The sequence below is a fragment of the Rhinopithecus roxellana genome, chromosome 17, assembly GCF_007565055.1.
Source record: "Rhinopithecus roxellana isolate Shanxi Qingling chromosome 17, ASM756505v1, whole genome shotgun sequence".
NCBI lineage: Eukaryota > Metazoa > Chordata > Mammalia > Primates > Cercopithecidae > Rhinopithecus > Rhinopithecus roxellana.
The window spans coordinates 104,132,015-104,146,765 of NC_044565.1; the positions used below are offsets into that span (position 1 = coordinate 104,132,015).

The following is a 14,751-nucleotide window of genomic DNA, read 5'->3' on the forward strand; positions in this document are numbered from 1 at the left end:
ACCCTCCAAGTGTTGAGATTAGAGGCAAGAGCTACCATGCCTGGCCTGTGTTTTGTTTTTATTAACTTAATTAGATTGTTCATAATGTTGAATCAATATTCTCAACTGCACTGTATAGGATCAACTACAGTGTTGGAAAAAAAAAACCCTGCTAAATATCATGGAATTTTGCAAAGCAGTACCCAACTTTCTTCCTTAAATGGGGCAGAGGGTAAGAGGAGATGTGAAACTGAAAGATGGGGCTTTGATCACTTTGGCTACATTCTTCCGGAAAGGCCTTATGGTTCCTTTGGTGGTCCAGAAGTACTCCACTAACCCAAACCCTGTTCCTTTGGGCTTACTGAAAGCTGAGATGAAGCCCTTCTCAAAGTCATTCCCTGGTCCCTGATCTGGTTCCATCTCCTGGGTCATAGTGAATCCCAGGCTTGCTGTGGCCTGCATTGACCTGACTTCATCTAAATTTGTACCTGTGAGACCAGACTGGGCCCTCCATCAAATGTAATCTGTTCCTAAAGAAATACAGGGATTTCCCTCAGTTAACTTGATAACCAGAAGTAAATGTGTGACCCTCTCTAGTGGCAAAAATAAGTAACTGCAAGATCTTTACCTCTGTACCCTCAATGAGTCATTCACTTTAAATTCCCTATATCCTCTCAAAATAGTAAAGAAGAACATTTCCCAAAGTACTGTGTCAACCGAATGCGTAAGCAAATACAATTCAAACATAAAAGGTGATCATTTTTAAGAAAATACGTAATGAAAAGTATGTATAATGTTTTGAAAGGTATAAAAACTGAGAATACATACTTTGTAAATATTACTTTCAATCAAAATATTCTAGCCATGAAGGCAAGGGGCTAGACCATGTTGTCTCTAGGTTCCTCTGAGTGCTTTAATTTGGAGGAAAAAAGAGACCATTACATAATTATTCAAATGTAAAGGAAATTTTTTTTTTTGAGACAAGCCCAGTCTGGAGTGCGGTGGTGTGATTATGGTTCACTGCAGCTTTGACCTCCTGAGCTCACATGATCCTCCCACCTCAGCCTCCCAAGTAGCTGAGACAACCGGTGTATGCCACCATGGCTAGCTAATTTTTAAAATTTTTTGTAGAGACAGGTTCTTGCCATGTTGCCCAGGCTGGTCTCAAACTCCTAAGCTCAAATGATCCTCTCGCCTCAGCCTTCCAAAGTGTTGGGATTACAGGCCTGAGCCACTGCACCCAGCTGGAAATTTTTTAAATAAAAATGTTTTGGCCAGGCACAGTGGCTCACGCTTGTAATCTCAGCACTTTGGGAGGCTGAGGAGGGCAGATCACGAGGTCACGAGTTCAAGACCAGCCTGGCCAACATAGTGAAACCCCGTCTCTACTAACTGTACAAAAATTAGCCGGGCGTGGTGGCACGCGCCTGTAGTCCCAGCTACTCAGGAGGCTGAGGCAGGAGAATCGCTTGAACCCAGGAGGCAGAGGTTGCAGTGAGCCAAGACCACACTATTGCATTCCAGCCTGGGTGACGGAGTGAGACTGTCTCAAAAAAAAAAAAAAAAGTTGTTTTATTTTATAGCATTAAAGGCCATTTAGTGAAGGTTAGTCCTGCTATGGGAGATAATAACAGTGATTATAAAAACCAACATTTATTGAGTAATATTCTGTTCTAGGCCCTGTGCTAAGCATTTCACATGTACTCCCTCTTTGAATCCTCACAACAACCCTATGAAGAAGATATTATTTTTCTCCATTTTACCCTGGAGGACAATGAGGCTTAAGTGAAATTAAGTGACTTGCCTAAGATCACACGTCTAATAAATGGTCACCTTGAGATTCGAACCCAGGGAGCATGCCTTCAGATTTCATGTTTTTAACTTTTACAACAAACAGCACTTTTTAAAAGAGCCTTCATCCCCAGTACACACACTGTTAGAGTTATTTTTTGTTTTTCTTTTAAGGGAATACACATTCTAATTCTTAAGGGGATACCAAAAAAGAATAAATAGATAATCAACTTGTCTCTTTAAACTTGGTTGGGATTTATGGATATAAACAATTTAGAACTTTTGTTCCAAAGAAGGGGGAGACCAACTAGTAGCACATGTTCAACAGATGCATTATCAAACACTCTGTAAGGAGAGGTCTTCAGCACTGGGAAAGCAATGGGACCATGTGCATTAGCAAAAGCATTTATTCCTCGTAGTTGTGCATCAAGTTGCTAATTTCCCCAAATTTGGTACTGTCCATTCAAGCCCAAAGGACAAGAAATGTACAAACCATTAATGATGCTCCATAATAATGTGCAACAAATCGAAGTGTCTTGCATATTACTTTTCTCTTCTCAGACTCAAAATCCTGTAGAAATACGTTATTTTAAAAAGTCAAGATAACCAAATATCTATAGCAGGAAGATTCAAATTATTAAATGTAGAAATAGATTATTTCTTATTTTTTTAAACTCACCTTCAGGAATAGTATTCCATTACCTTGATATTTGTTTCACAGAGAGTTGAACAATAGCTGCAGCCTTCTTAGAGCTTCAGCTATCAGATCTTTCTTTGTTTAAATACTTAGCTCAACAGAATTTAGATATAAGCACACATTTCATAGTGTGGAATACCTAGCGATTCTCTGACAAGCAAAGATAAGAAGGAACTAATTTTCTACTTTCTTCAATTTAAAAGTTGGGAAGTAAGTCCTATTCCCCAGTGACTGGGTTGAAGACCTATATATATATATTTTTTAAGAGACAGTGTCTCACTGTGTAACCCAGGCTGGAGTACAGTGGTGTGATTACAGCTCACTGTAACCCCAAATTCCTGGGCTCAAGTGATCCTCCCCCTTCAGCTTCCCAAAGTGCTGAGACTACTGTGCCCGGCAGGATTCGTTTTCTAAATCTGCCTTATCCCCATTCTAATCACTGCATTTATTTTCTTTACCTATGTTTTTCTGTCCCAACTATGTCTTCTTTTCCAAAATCTTTAAGATGTATGACTTACTAATCTATTCCTTCAATAATTATTTTTCTTATGTTGACATTATTTTTGTACCTCCCTCATAAAAAGCACAGCCATGTATGTACAACAAGCTCAGCTAGAAGTGGAAGAGCTTACCTGAAAAATATCATATTTACTTCCAATTATGACCAGAGGTACTGGAAATGGGTCAATTAATTCACGATCCTGTTAATAAACATATTTCATTGATTTATTATAGTTCTTTAATGCTAGGTGCTTAGCAATTTCTATTTACTTCCAAAAACATTCCATTTTCAATCTCTTCATAGATGTTTACTTAATTTGCTTGACATAGAATTTGTTCCAATATTTAACTTTCACTGCCTAAGCTATATTTCTTAAGTGTAAAACTAGAAATGGCAATTCCTTAAATTACTATATTTATTATTTTCCTTTTTCTACCCTTTTATTTCCTTATATAACATATTACCTTCCTGGTTTTTTCTTCTATTTTATGTTAACTGTTTGTTGGAATAGCATTTATCCAGCATAGATTTGTTTTGTTTCATTATTTCCTAAGTAAAACACTTTCTTCTTCCTTTTTTTTTTTTTTTTTTTGAGGAGGAATCTCACTCTGTTGTCAGGCTGGAGTGCAGTGGCGCGATCTTGGCTCACTGCAACCTCCACTTCCCAGGTTCAAGCGATTCTCATGCCTCAGCCTCCTGAGTAGCTGGGACTATAGGCACACACCACCACACCCGGCTAATTTTAGTATTTTTAGTAGAGATGGGGTTTCACCATGTGTTAGCCAGGATGGCCTTGATCTCTTGACGTCGTGATCTGCCCGCCTCGGCCTCCCAAAGTGCTGGGATTGCAAGCATGAGCCACTGCACCTGGCTACACTTTCTTATAAACTCTGGATAATATAAAATGCTGCTCTTAGTTTTCCAGATGCTGATATTTATGATTGTATTTGAGGAACCTGTGTTACTATCAGAGCAACTTTATAATTTAATCAGCTGTCAGATGATAAAAAGATCCTGAATAAGTGACAGAAACGAATGTAAAATACAGAGTGATAGTGAAGGCTATTAAAACTCTACCTCTTGCTTAAAGTGGTAGCTTCATCTAGTCTTTGTCAGGTGACTTTTGTACAATCTGGCTTTTCATCTTCATTTTTACAGAGATTATAAAATCAATATCAAACCACTACTTTAAAAATCTATTTCTCTGATTGGTGTAATATGTCATAACAATCACAGAAGATGTCTAACAAGAAGATACAAGGAATCTTCTTTCTTGTTTGCTCTTACTGAGGTTTTAATAAATTGCTGTAATTTTCCAGTGAGCAGGTTCATCTACATCAAATGAATTTCAAGTCATGCATAAAAATCTAAAGAAGTTGTTTGTGATGTTATCATTAACTATATACGGGACTAAGGAGTCCAGTAATAATCCCAAACAGCAACTCACAGGATGATCCTTCTGCATATTATTCCAGATCTTCTGTCTCATTTCAGAAACTGCTTTAGGATTTATCTTTCCCAGTTTCATTATCACTTTGTCTACATGGCTTTTTGTGGCTTGCAAGAGATTTTCCATGGTGGGCCAAAGATCATTAGGTTTTGAAAGATCCAGAACGAGAACAAGAGAAAACGTCCTAAAGAAATAAAAACATTTTTCAAAAAAGACTCAAAATAATAACCATTTTGAAACCCTAATGTACTGAAATTTATCAAAGAATAACTAAAATATACCTTAAGGGGGAAAAAAACCCCCATAACATTATTCTAAGCCCCTCAAACACAAAACAAAACAAAAAACCAAAAACCAAAGTCATAGCCTTATTTATTCCAATACTTCCCTCTAGTGATATTTAAGTGTTACAATAGTGGAACTAAGTTTCTGTTTGAACTAAAAGTAGTTTAGTTCAAATAGAGAAGCTACAAGCATTTGGGCCGACAATGCCATGTTTACATCCAGTTTTACTATGTGCCCCAAAAAAGGGAAGCAAAAATAATAAAAGAAGCAAAAACAATAACACAATAATCAGGTAAAGGAGAAGAAAATAGATTTATGGGTGGACCTTGCTAGGGAACTACCTAGCTAATCTCCACAATAACCCTCTCCAGAAGATGTTATAATGTCCATTTTATAGATTAGAAGAAGTCTAAGGCGCAGATTTACATAATTAGTAAATTGTAGAACTGGTATTTAGATCCAAAGTTACATGTTTTTCTGCAATACCATTCTGTCTCTCTGAAAGCACACTCCTGACCACCAGATACACCACCACCATCACCATATGCACTTGTATTCTGTTCATGCACATCAAACATAAACCTAAACTCAGCAACGAAAACAAACATTCCCGTTCAAAAATGGGCAAAGAGGCCAGGGATGGTGGCTCATGTCTGTAATTCTAGAGCTTTGGAAAGCTAAGGCAGGAGGATTGCTTGAGGCCAGGAGTTCAAGACCAGCCTGGGCAACATAGCGAGACCCCATCTCAACTACATTAAAAAAAAAAAAAAAAAAGAAGGCAAAAGACTCAAATAGACATTTCTCCAAAGAAGATATACAGATGGCCAATTAACACATGAAAAGATGTCCAACTTCCTATCCATTAGGCTAGCTACTGTCAAAACATTTTTTTTTTTTGGTGGAGGAGTCTATCGTCCAGGCTGGAGTACACTGGTATAATTTCAGCTCACTGCAACCTCTGCCTCCTGGGTTCAAGCGATTCTCCTGCCTCTGCCTCTCGAGTAGCTGGGGTTACAGGCGTGCACCACCACGTCCGGCTAATTTTTGTATTTTTAGTAGAGACGGGGCTTCAACATGTTGCCCAGGCTAGTCTCGAACTCCTGACCTCAGGTGATCCACCCACCTGAGCCTCCCAAAGTGCTGGGATTACAGGTGTCAACCACCGCTCCTGGCCTAAAACATTTTTTAAAATGAGAAAATAACAAGTATTAGTGAGGATATAGAGAAATTAGAACCCCTGTACATTGCTTATGGGAATGTAAAATGGTGCAGACGCTGTGGAAAATAGTATAGTGATTCCTCAAAAAATTCACCATAGAATTACCAGATGATTCAGCAATTCCACTTCTGAGTCTATACCCAAAAGAACTGAAGGAAGAGATTTAAACAGATAGTGTACACCAGTGTTCATATCAGCATTACTCACAGTCAAAAGATGGAAACAACCCAAATGTTCCTGCATGGATTAATGGATAACTAACCTGTGGTTATTTGTTTACACAATGGAACATTATTTAGCCTCAGAAGTGAGGGAAATCCTGACACATGCTACAACAAGGAAGAGCCCTGAAGACATTACGCTAAATGATATAAATAAATAACAAAAGGACAAATAATGAATGATTTCATTTATATGAGGTACTGGAGTGGTCAAATTCATAGAGACAGGCAGTAGGGATGAGGGTTGCCAGGAGCTGGGGAGGGAAAAATAAGGAGTTATTGTTTAATAGGTAAAGAGTTTCAGTTCCAGAAGATTAAAAAGTTCTGGAGATAGATGGTGATGAGAATATACTTAATGTTACTGAACTGCACAGTTAAAAATGACTAAAATTTTATGCTATGTGTATTTTACCACAATAAAAACTAAACATACATAAATCTAGGAGTATTTTAAAAAATGGTTATAATAAGTATGTAGAACCATAATCCTTGATGGTTTAGGATTATATCCAATAAAACCAATATATCTTTGATCAACACAGCAAACATTCTGCTAGAAGACATAGCACAAAATTATAATGTTATTTAATTATTTTGTTTAGTTCAAGTGAACAGGCTATTTTGTATAATTCAAGCAAAACAGTAACAATTCTGTTGGTCTAAATTCAGAAAGTGGTCTTTTATACACTAATTATCAAATTTTCTAAAAATTATTGCGTTATTACATGGTCTAGGCAATTATATTTATGTCATTTTAATACGCTCATAAACAGTTTTGCTTAACTGTAAAAATAATATATACATTTTTAATTGTACTAATTTTATTTTTAGGGTTTTGGTATGGTTATGTTTCAACTATGATTTAACATTTTTTCATTGTGATGAAATGGATATAATGTAAAATTTATTATTTTTTTCAAGTGAAAAATTATTTTAAGCAAAAGAAAAATAAATTACTCAAATTTTTCTAAGATTAAAATTTTTGTTTACAGTATATTGGAAATACTTTTGTTACTTTTTACCTATTTCATAGCAAATGATAACACCAAATTTTTTTTAAATAAACTCTTAAAACAGAGATTCAGACTACAGGAAATGTTCTATTACCAATTGTCTGAAGTCTGTGGAAATGTTCAATGCATTTATAATTCTATAAGTGGTTATTTCAGAGATAAACAGTATCTAACAGTATTTGGTAATATTGTTTTCTCAAGTTGTGGGACTTCATCCAACACAAGGAAATTATGTGTCAAACGAATTCCAGTCAAAAACACTTTGAGATTAGCAACCACGTGAAGAATGAAATGTTTTCCATGAATTATTTAACCACTCAGCAACCTACTTTAGACCCAAGCTTATGGCTCCCTTTCCCTCTGTTGATCATAACCCTGACCCTTCCTCTTTCCTAAAGCAGGTCCCAGCTGTCCTGGGGCTCCAGGGAAAGGACGACCAAGACCTCACAAATGAGGTATTAACCCTCGGGATGATCTGGCTTCCTGCAGAACCTAGAATTCCCACAACCCCAGCAGGCCAAAACCTTTTGGGCTTTGAGAAGGGGAGAGGTAATATAACAAATCAGCTGAATAGGAACCAACTTCCAACCCAGGGAAGAGCCAGCTCCTATATTTTCACCCTTTCAGCCTCTGGCCACACTAACTGGAAGCTCCTCCTACCCTTACTATCTCTCTCTCTCTCTCTTTCTCTCGCTCTCTCTTTTTTAAAGAGACAATGTCTCATTCTGTCATTCAGGCTGGAGTACAGTGGTATGATCATAGCTTAGTGCAGTCTCAAACTCCCTGGCTCATGCAATCCTCCTGCCTCAGCTGCCTGTGTAGCTGGTACTACAGAGGCATGCTATGATGCCTGGCTAATTTTATTTTTTAATTTTTTTGTAGAGATGGGGTCTCACTATGTTGCCCAGGCTGGTCTTGAACTCCAGACCTCAAGTGATCCTCTAGCTCTGGCCTCTCAAAGTGCTGAGATTACAGGCCTGAGTCACCGCACCCGGCCCCTCAACATCTCTTCTCAACCACACCACTAGGCACTATTCCCAGGCAGCTTCACTTATTTGTCTCCATTAAAGAGAGACAAATGAAAAACTATCTAACTGTAAAATTCCATGTTTCTGAAAAATAATATCATAGGGAAAAGTGTTTAAAAGTGGAAAAGCAAGATCTAAATATGTATATAAAATATCCCAAACCTGTACAAAGTCTACTTACAGACATTGAAAAGGCTGAAAGAAATACCTCAACATGTTAAAGTGGTTATTTTTTAATGTGATTCTGGTTCCTTTTACTTTCTTTGTGTCTTTCAGTATTTTTACAAGTTTTCTATATGAGCATATATTACTTTTGTAATAAGTGAAAGAAAGTAAATCATATTTCATTAAAAGAAAAAAAAAAGACAAAATAAAGCCAACTGTATTCAGCCAGTTCTAGAAAAACTACGGTCCCATTAACAAGAAATAATTCCATCCTCCAAGGAGCTTAATGACCAACATGTAACAACTAATTGTCAAGCCCTTTGTATTTGATCCAGGCAGCAGCAATGGTTTATGTTAAACTCTAAGAACAAAATATTTCAGATTAAAAAAAAATGTTTTCTTAGCTAAGACCAGTTCCCAGGAACATTGTAAGAATGTCACAATTTTCCACATATTTGGCCAACATGTGGGAGTCACTGTCAGGAAAACATCACTCAAGCGTTTTGAGGTTTCCCCTAAGTTCTATTTCTCTAAGGTCAGCAAACGGAGAGACTTTCTCTCTTCTCCGACATATAGTCTTCCTTTAAATGAAGCTTCAAGGATGTAAATTAGCATTAAATTCAAAGGTAGCTTATAATACTCAGCTGAAGAAAAAAACTCAGAGCCCAATTAACTCATACTGAGATGGATAATGGAAAGAATTAAGCTTTTCCAATTTATTTTTACAAAATGAATTCATTGCCCAAATGTAATTTGATGTATTTTTTTTGTCTGTTTTCAGCTTGCAAAATATGTTACTAGGGGGAATGTCAGCTATCTCAGTTCAGCACAGGCCAAAATCTTGGTTCTTTTAAAACTTCTTTGAAAGCATTACAATTTAGGCATTTAGAAAAGAAGTGGGCATAAGCCTTCAGCAACATAAAACTGTGCTCCAAAATTCTGACTGAGAAAAGTCAACTCATACTTCTCCTAGGGACACTCCTGTGTACTTACAGCTTTTCCTGGAGCTGGCTCACTTACCGTAAGGTGTCACTTGTGATGGGTACGTTGATTAAATCCAATAAAGAGGTTCCTCCACCCAGTTCCCAAAAGTGAGCGATATCTTTTGGCTGAAAAACAAAAATTTTTGATTTTTTGAATTTTAGGTACTTCTTACATGTCATTAGCACTTGACAGTAATAATTATACATATAAAATACTGTAGTCCTTAATCAACCCTTTCTTGGCAGTCAAAATTTTTTCCTGTATCCCATCCCTCAAAATGCACCAAAGCACCTATTTTAAAGAAAAATGATGAAATATTCAGAATTCTCTATATGTGTAAACAAATGCCCTAATTCTAGTAATACTGTAACAGGAGACATAAACGGTGCGTCGATCCTGTAAATAAAATATGTGGCATACACTTATGCAGATTTTAGATAAAAATTAACCCGTTGAGCAAATTTGGTATTATCTTTTGGAAAACATTTATAATTCTAGATAGAAATAAAACAGGTGAATAGGAAAACATTCCTGTTTAGGAAGACAGAAGCTCGCAGAATGAATTAGACACACGTAAGGCATAAAGAAAAGGGACGAACAAATGGCAGTCCTGGCTGCAGATTGAGACTACTTGAACAAAAGTATAAGCAGATGATTTGTTCCTGATTCCTGTGGAGGAATCTGACAGGCTACCACTGACAATAATACATGGTAGGTGGGGGAACAAGAGATCAAACAATTGCTTCTCTCTCTTTTTTTTTTTTTTTTGCTTCCACTGAATGAGTCTCTTTTTATTTTCTTGGTAATCTCTTCCAGTTAACTACTTCCGTTGTAGGTGATGAAATGGATAAGGCTCCACACTTCAGATGTTGGCACTGCTATGAGCATGGTCTTTCCCTTTATTGCAACTCACAATCAAAACCTTTAATTCTTTTTTATATTCCAGTCCCAGTAGTAGTCTCCACTGTAGAAGTTAATTGATGAGTAGTAGCCTACAACCAGGCTCTAGCTCCTCCAGGAACACTACAGGATGAATTTAACTATGCATTAAACTAAAAGGCATTCTCTCAAATATTTGAGTTTAAATGCATTTTATTTTTAGACAACCTACATGACATGTTTTTCTTAAAAACAATGCCTCCACTCCAAATAAATCACGGTCAAAATAAATGAAGAGCTCAAGATGACATCAGTCCCATTTGTCTTAAGTCCTGGTGTTGTGTGGATGACAAGCAGAAGCCAGTTACGATGACAGGTGATAGATCCAAAGTAATTGCCAGATTTGTTAACATTTTTCCATTTCTAAACCATCCTTAAAGAAAATCATATATGGGGTCACACCATCCTCACGGTAGTCCAATAGAGCAACCATGCCATCTGGATTCATGTTTTCACCAATAAAAAACTGGTAGTTTTTGAAATTAGCAAGGATGTGCTTGATTTGTTCTGCAGCCCCTGTCATAAAAGGTTTTACTCTTTCTGGTCTCTGTTCTTCAAGTTTGCCTTTGATTGATTTCATGTAATCTTTGATGTACTTCTTGTAGGCTTCTTTTGTGACACTTGTTTCCTGCAGGTGATGGTTCCTGACAATATCGACACCAGTGATTACTGTGCTTTTGGTACCTTCGCCCTCTGGGCCTTCAGCGGAGGCATTTCCACCAATGAGCGAGTCATCAATGTTACCTTCTGTCCTACTGACCATCTTCCCCTCCACCTCCAGGCACAGCCCGTCCGAGATCTCCCGGATCTTGTAGATGTCGGAGAACATCTCATCGTGGCTGATGAGGTCCCGGTAGATAATCATGAAGGCGACTGAAGGGAGACGACGGCGGCGCTAGCTTAGCAGGAGCCCGAAACTCGGAGCAAGCGCGATGCAGCCAGAGCGGCGCTCGGGGGGAGGGGGGAGCGGGCGGAAAAGCTGCTTCTCTTTTTTATTTTATTTTTTTGTTTGTTTGTTTTTTGTTTATTTATTTATTTATTTTTATTATACTTTAAGTTCTAGGGTACATGTGCATAACGTGCAGGTTTGTTACATATGTATACTTGTGCCATGTTGGTGTGCTGCACCCATCAACTCGTCAGCACCCATCAATTCATCATTTATATCATGTATAACTCCCCAATGCAATCCCTCCCCCCTCCCCCCTCCCCATGATAGGCCCCAGTGTGTGATGTTCCCCTTCCTGAGTCCAACTGATCTCATTGTTCAGTTCCCACCTATGAGTGAGAACATGCGGTGTTTGGTTTTCTCTTCTTGTGATAGTTTGCTAAGAATGATGGTTTCCAGCTGCATCCATGTCCCTACAAAGGACGCAAACTCATCCTTTTTTATGGCTGCATAGTATCTTTTTTATAGGACCCTCAAAATAATAGGAAACTGACAGGGCTAGGCAGCCAAGAAGTTCAGAAATAAGATCATCTAGGGTTAGGTGCAGTGGTTCACACCTGTAAACCCCAACACTTTGGGAGGCCAAGGCTGGAGGATCACTTGAAGCCAGGAGTTCAAAGTCAGTCTGGCCAACACAGTGAGACTCCATCACTATAAACAATCTTTTGAAATTAGCTGAGTGTGGTGGTGCATGCTTGTAGTGAATTTGTGGGGACAGTTTACTTGGGAGGTTAATGCGGGAGGATTCTTTGAGCCCAGGAGTTTGAGGCTGCCATGAGCTATGATCCTGCCACTGTACTCCAGCCTAGGCAACAAAGTGAGACCTTGTCTCAGAAAGAAAAAGAAAAGAAAAGAAATAGGACCATCTATTCCATAAGACGTTCCTAGATTGTTGGCTAATGGCATTTCCGCTTCTGTCCTGACACTGAAGAACCTTCAGGTCACTGAAATTGTGTGAGGAGCTGACAAAATATTTCTATTTAGGACTCTTAGGGAATTAAATCTGAGAAAGATATGATGCTTCCAGAATGAACATGGAAATATCCCACTTGACAGTACAAAGTTTAGGAAAAAAAATAATCACACAAGTTTTTATGTATCTACTCCCACGAACCTGGAAGAGACAGAATGTCAATAAAATAAGTTTTAGATGAATAAATATTATTTTGGATTTTTCACAAAATTTCATTTTGCAATCTCAACAATTGTTTGGCTGTTCATATCTGAATCATTAATTTTTGTGGGGAAAATAATTATTCACTGGAAAATCTCCCTCAATTCACAATTTGATAAAGGGAAGTTTTTAGAGCTCTTCTCAAAAGTTAAGCTTATGAGAGCTGTCTCAAAGTTTCCAATGAAAAGCATCATTACATTTCTAGGCTTATTACTCGTGTCAAAATTCAAGTGGGTCACAAAAATGAAGTTCTCCTGTACCTCCATATATTAGGTTTTTTTCTTTAAATTTCAGTTTTAATAACCCACTTTCGTTGGTGAATCCTGGAAGCAACGATAGGAAGTTTTATCTCTTTATATACTGTCTACTGATGAGCAAACATTTGGACTAAGTCAGTGTATAGAAATGTGCCTTTGTTAGAGGAGTAGCGGGATGCTCCATTCTATATTGTCCTTCTACACACTTAACTTTATTTAAGAAATGACCTCTTTTCAGGTGACAACTCCAAAAAGATTATATTTAGGAATTCCACCCCCCCACCGCCAACATATATTATAAACCTTCCTTCTATCCTGAAGAGTTTATAATGTTCCTCTAAAGAGACATTAAAACAAGTGAAAATAGGATTATAATCAAGTAGGGCATACGATCTCAACTGGTACCATCAACTTCAAGATGCATTTTTAAATGCTAGTAATTTAGATTTTAAACAGTATATTTTCATAAATATTCCACAGGTCAAACCTATATTTTAGCAGATTTTTGAGAGACAGAAAGTAACTCACAATACTATTCTCATGAACTGTACAATAAAGTTAAAAAGGTATCTTATTACAGCATTTTAAGACATAATACATGAGAAGGCTAAAATCCTTTCACAGTTTGGGTTGGCTTCTATCTGCCACACTGCATTTCAAGTTTAATGGCAGACAGCTATGAAGTGTACAACTGGATATGTTTATTGATTACAGATAAGATGGAAAATGTAAAACAAAGTCAGCAGTATTACTTTCCCATCTATGGGCATAGCAATGTCACTTTAAAAGACACTTACTGTGTTGTACCCTTTTGCTCTTCTTCCATATGTATAGTCCAAAGCTAAGGTTGGTTTTGGTGGCTCGTCTCTGTAAAATAAAGGCAGATAGTATCATCATTGTAGGTGGTATTAGTTTCTTATGCTACCATCTTACCTGATTCATTTTTCCTTCCTCTTAAAAACTTTATTAGTAGAGAAGTTACCTTGTATAATAGCATTGAGATAAATTATATATACAAAAGAAATAAACCTGCAAAACACCATCTTAGTGGATTTTAACGGCGCATGCATAATGTGGTAGCCCCTAAAGGCACTGCTGGGGCACGTAGAGAATGAGTTGAGGCTAGCAGTGTGGATGGCTATGCTGGGCACAAGATCTCCACATCCAGGCCATGCAGGAAGCACTGACACTGTGTTTTTTTTTTTTTTTTTTGAGACAGAGTCTCGCTTTGTCGCCCAGGCTGGAGTGCAGTGGCGTGATCTCGGCTCACTGCAAGCTCCGCCTCCCAGGTGCACGTCATTCTCCTGCTTTTTTTGTATTTTTAGTAGAGACGGGGTTTCACTATGTTAGCTAGGATGCCCTCGATCTCCTGACCTCATGATCCACCCGCCTCGGCCTCCCAAAGTGATACTGGGTTTATATTCAGCCATGATGTGAGGAGCTAGGAATCTAATGACTGTCACATTACAACATCAATGCAAGACTTGGCCAGGCATGGTGGCTAATGCCTGTAACCCTAGCACTTTGGGAGGCCGAGGCAGGTAAATTGCTTGAGTCTACAAGTTCAAGACTAGCCTGGGCAACATGGCAAAACTCTGTCTCTACAAAAAAGGGTAGTACATGCCTGTAGTCCCAACTACTCAGGAGGCTGAGGTGAGAGAATCACTTGAGCCTGGGAAGTTGAGGCTGCAATAAGCCAAGATCGTGCCACTGCACTCCAGCCTGGGTGACAGAGAGAGACCCTGTCTCAAAAAAACAAAAACAATGCAAGACTTTAATGCAGTTCTCTAGCAGTTCTTTATCTTAAATCACAGCTCAAATATAGGCATCATTTAGATAGTGATAGTTAATAAATTATATCAACAAGTCCTTAAAATCAGTAATGATTAGGAAAATATTAAAACAATTTGTTGAATTATTTATACTATAGCTTATATTGCTGGTAAGCAGTTTTATGGTATATATATATTTAACTTTTTATTATGGTCAAGAACACATAAAATAAAATTTATCTTACCTATTTTTAAGTGTACAATTCAGTAGTATTAAATATATTGACACTGTTATATAACCAATATTGAGAACTTTTCCATCTCAC

General features: G+C 37.7%; 1 protein-coding gene and 1 pseudogene across 2 annotated transcripts in view; both read right to left on the reverse strand.

Moving 5' to 3' along the window:
• The window catches only part of DYNC2LI1 (dynein cytoplasmic 2 light intermediate chain 1), a 38,812-nt gene that overhangs the window by 12,336 nt on the left and 11,725 nt on the right, over positions 1 to 14,751 (reverse strand). The window contains exons 4-8 of the mRNA XM_010382580.2: positions 13,451 to 13,520; positions 9,371 to 9,459; positions 4,417 to 4,603; positions 3,100 to 3,168; positions 2,264 to 2,341 (exon numbers count right to left, since the gene is read on the reverse strand). Of these exons, the coding sequence (XP_010380882.2) occupies positions 2,264 to 2,341; positions 3,100 to 3,168; positions 4,417 to 4,603; positions 9,371 to 9,459; positions 13,451 to 13,520 (493 nt within the window). The remainder of the gene's footprint in view (positions 1 to 2,263; positions 2,342 to 3,099; positions 3,169 to 4,416; positions 4,604 to 9,370; positions 9,460 to 13,450; positions 13,521 to 14,751) is intronic.
• Positions 10,409 to 11,294, reverse strand: LOC104675053 (annotated as a pseudogene). Its single transcript, XR_749721.2, has one exon. The product of XR_749721.2 is annotated as a translationally-controlled tumor protein pseudogene (transcript).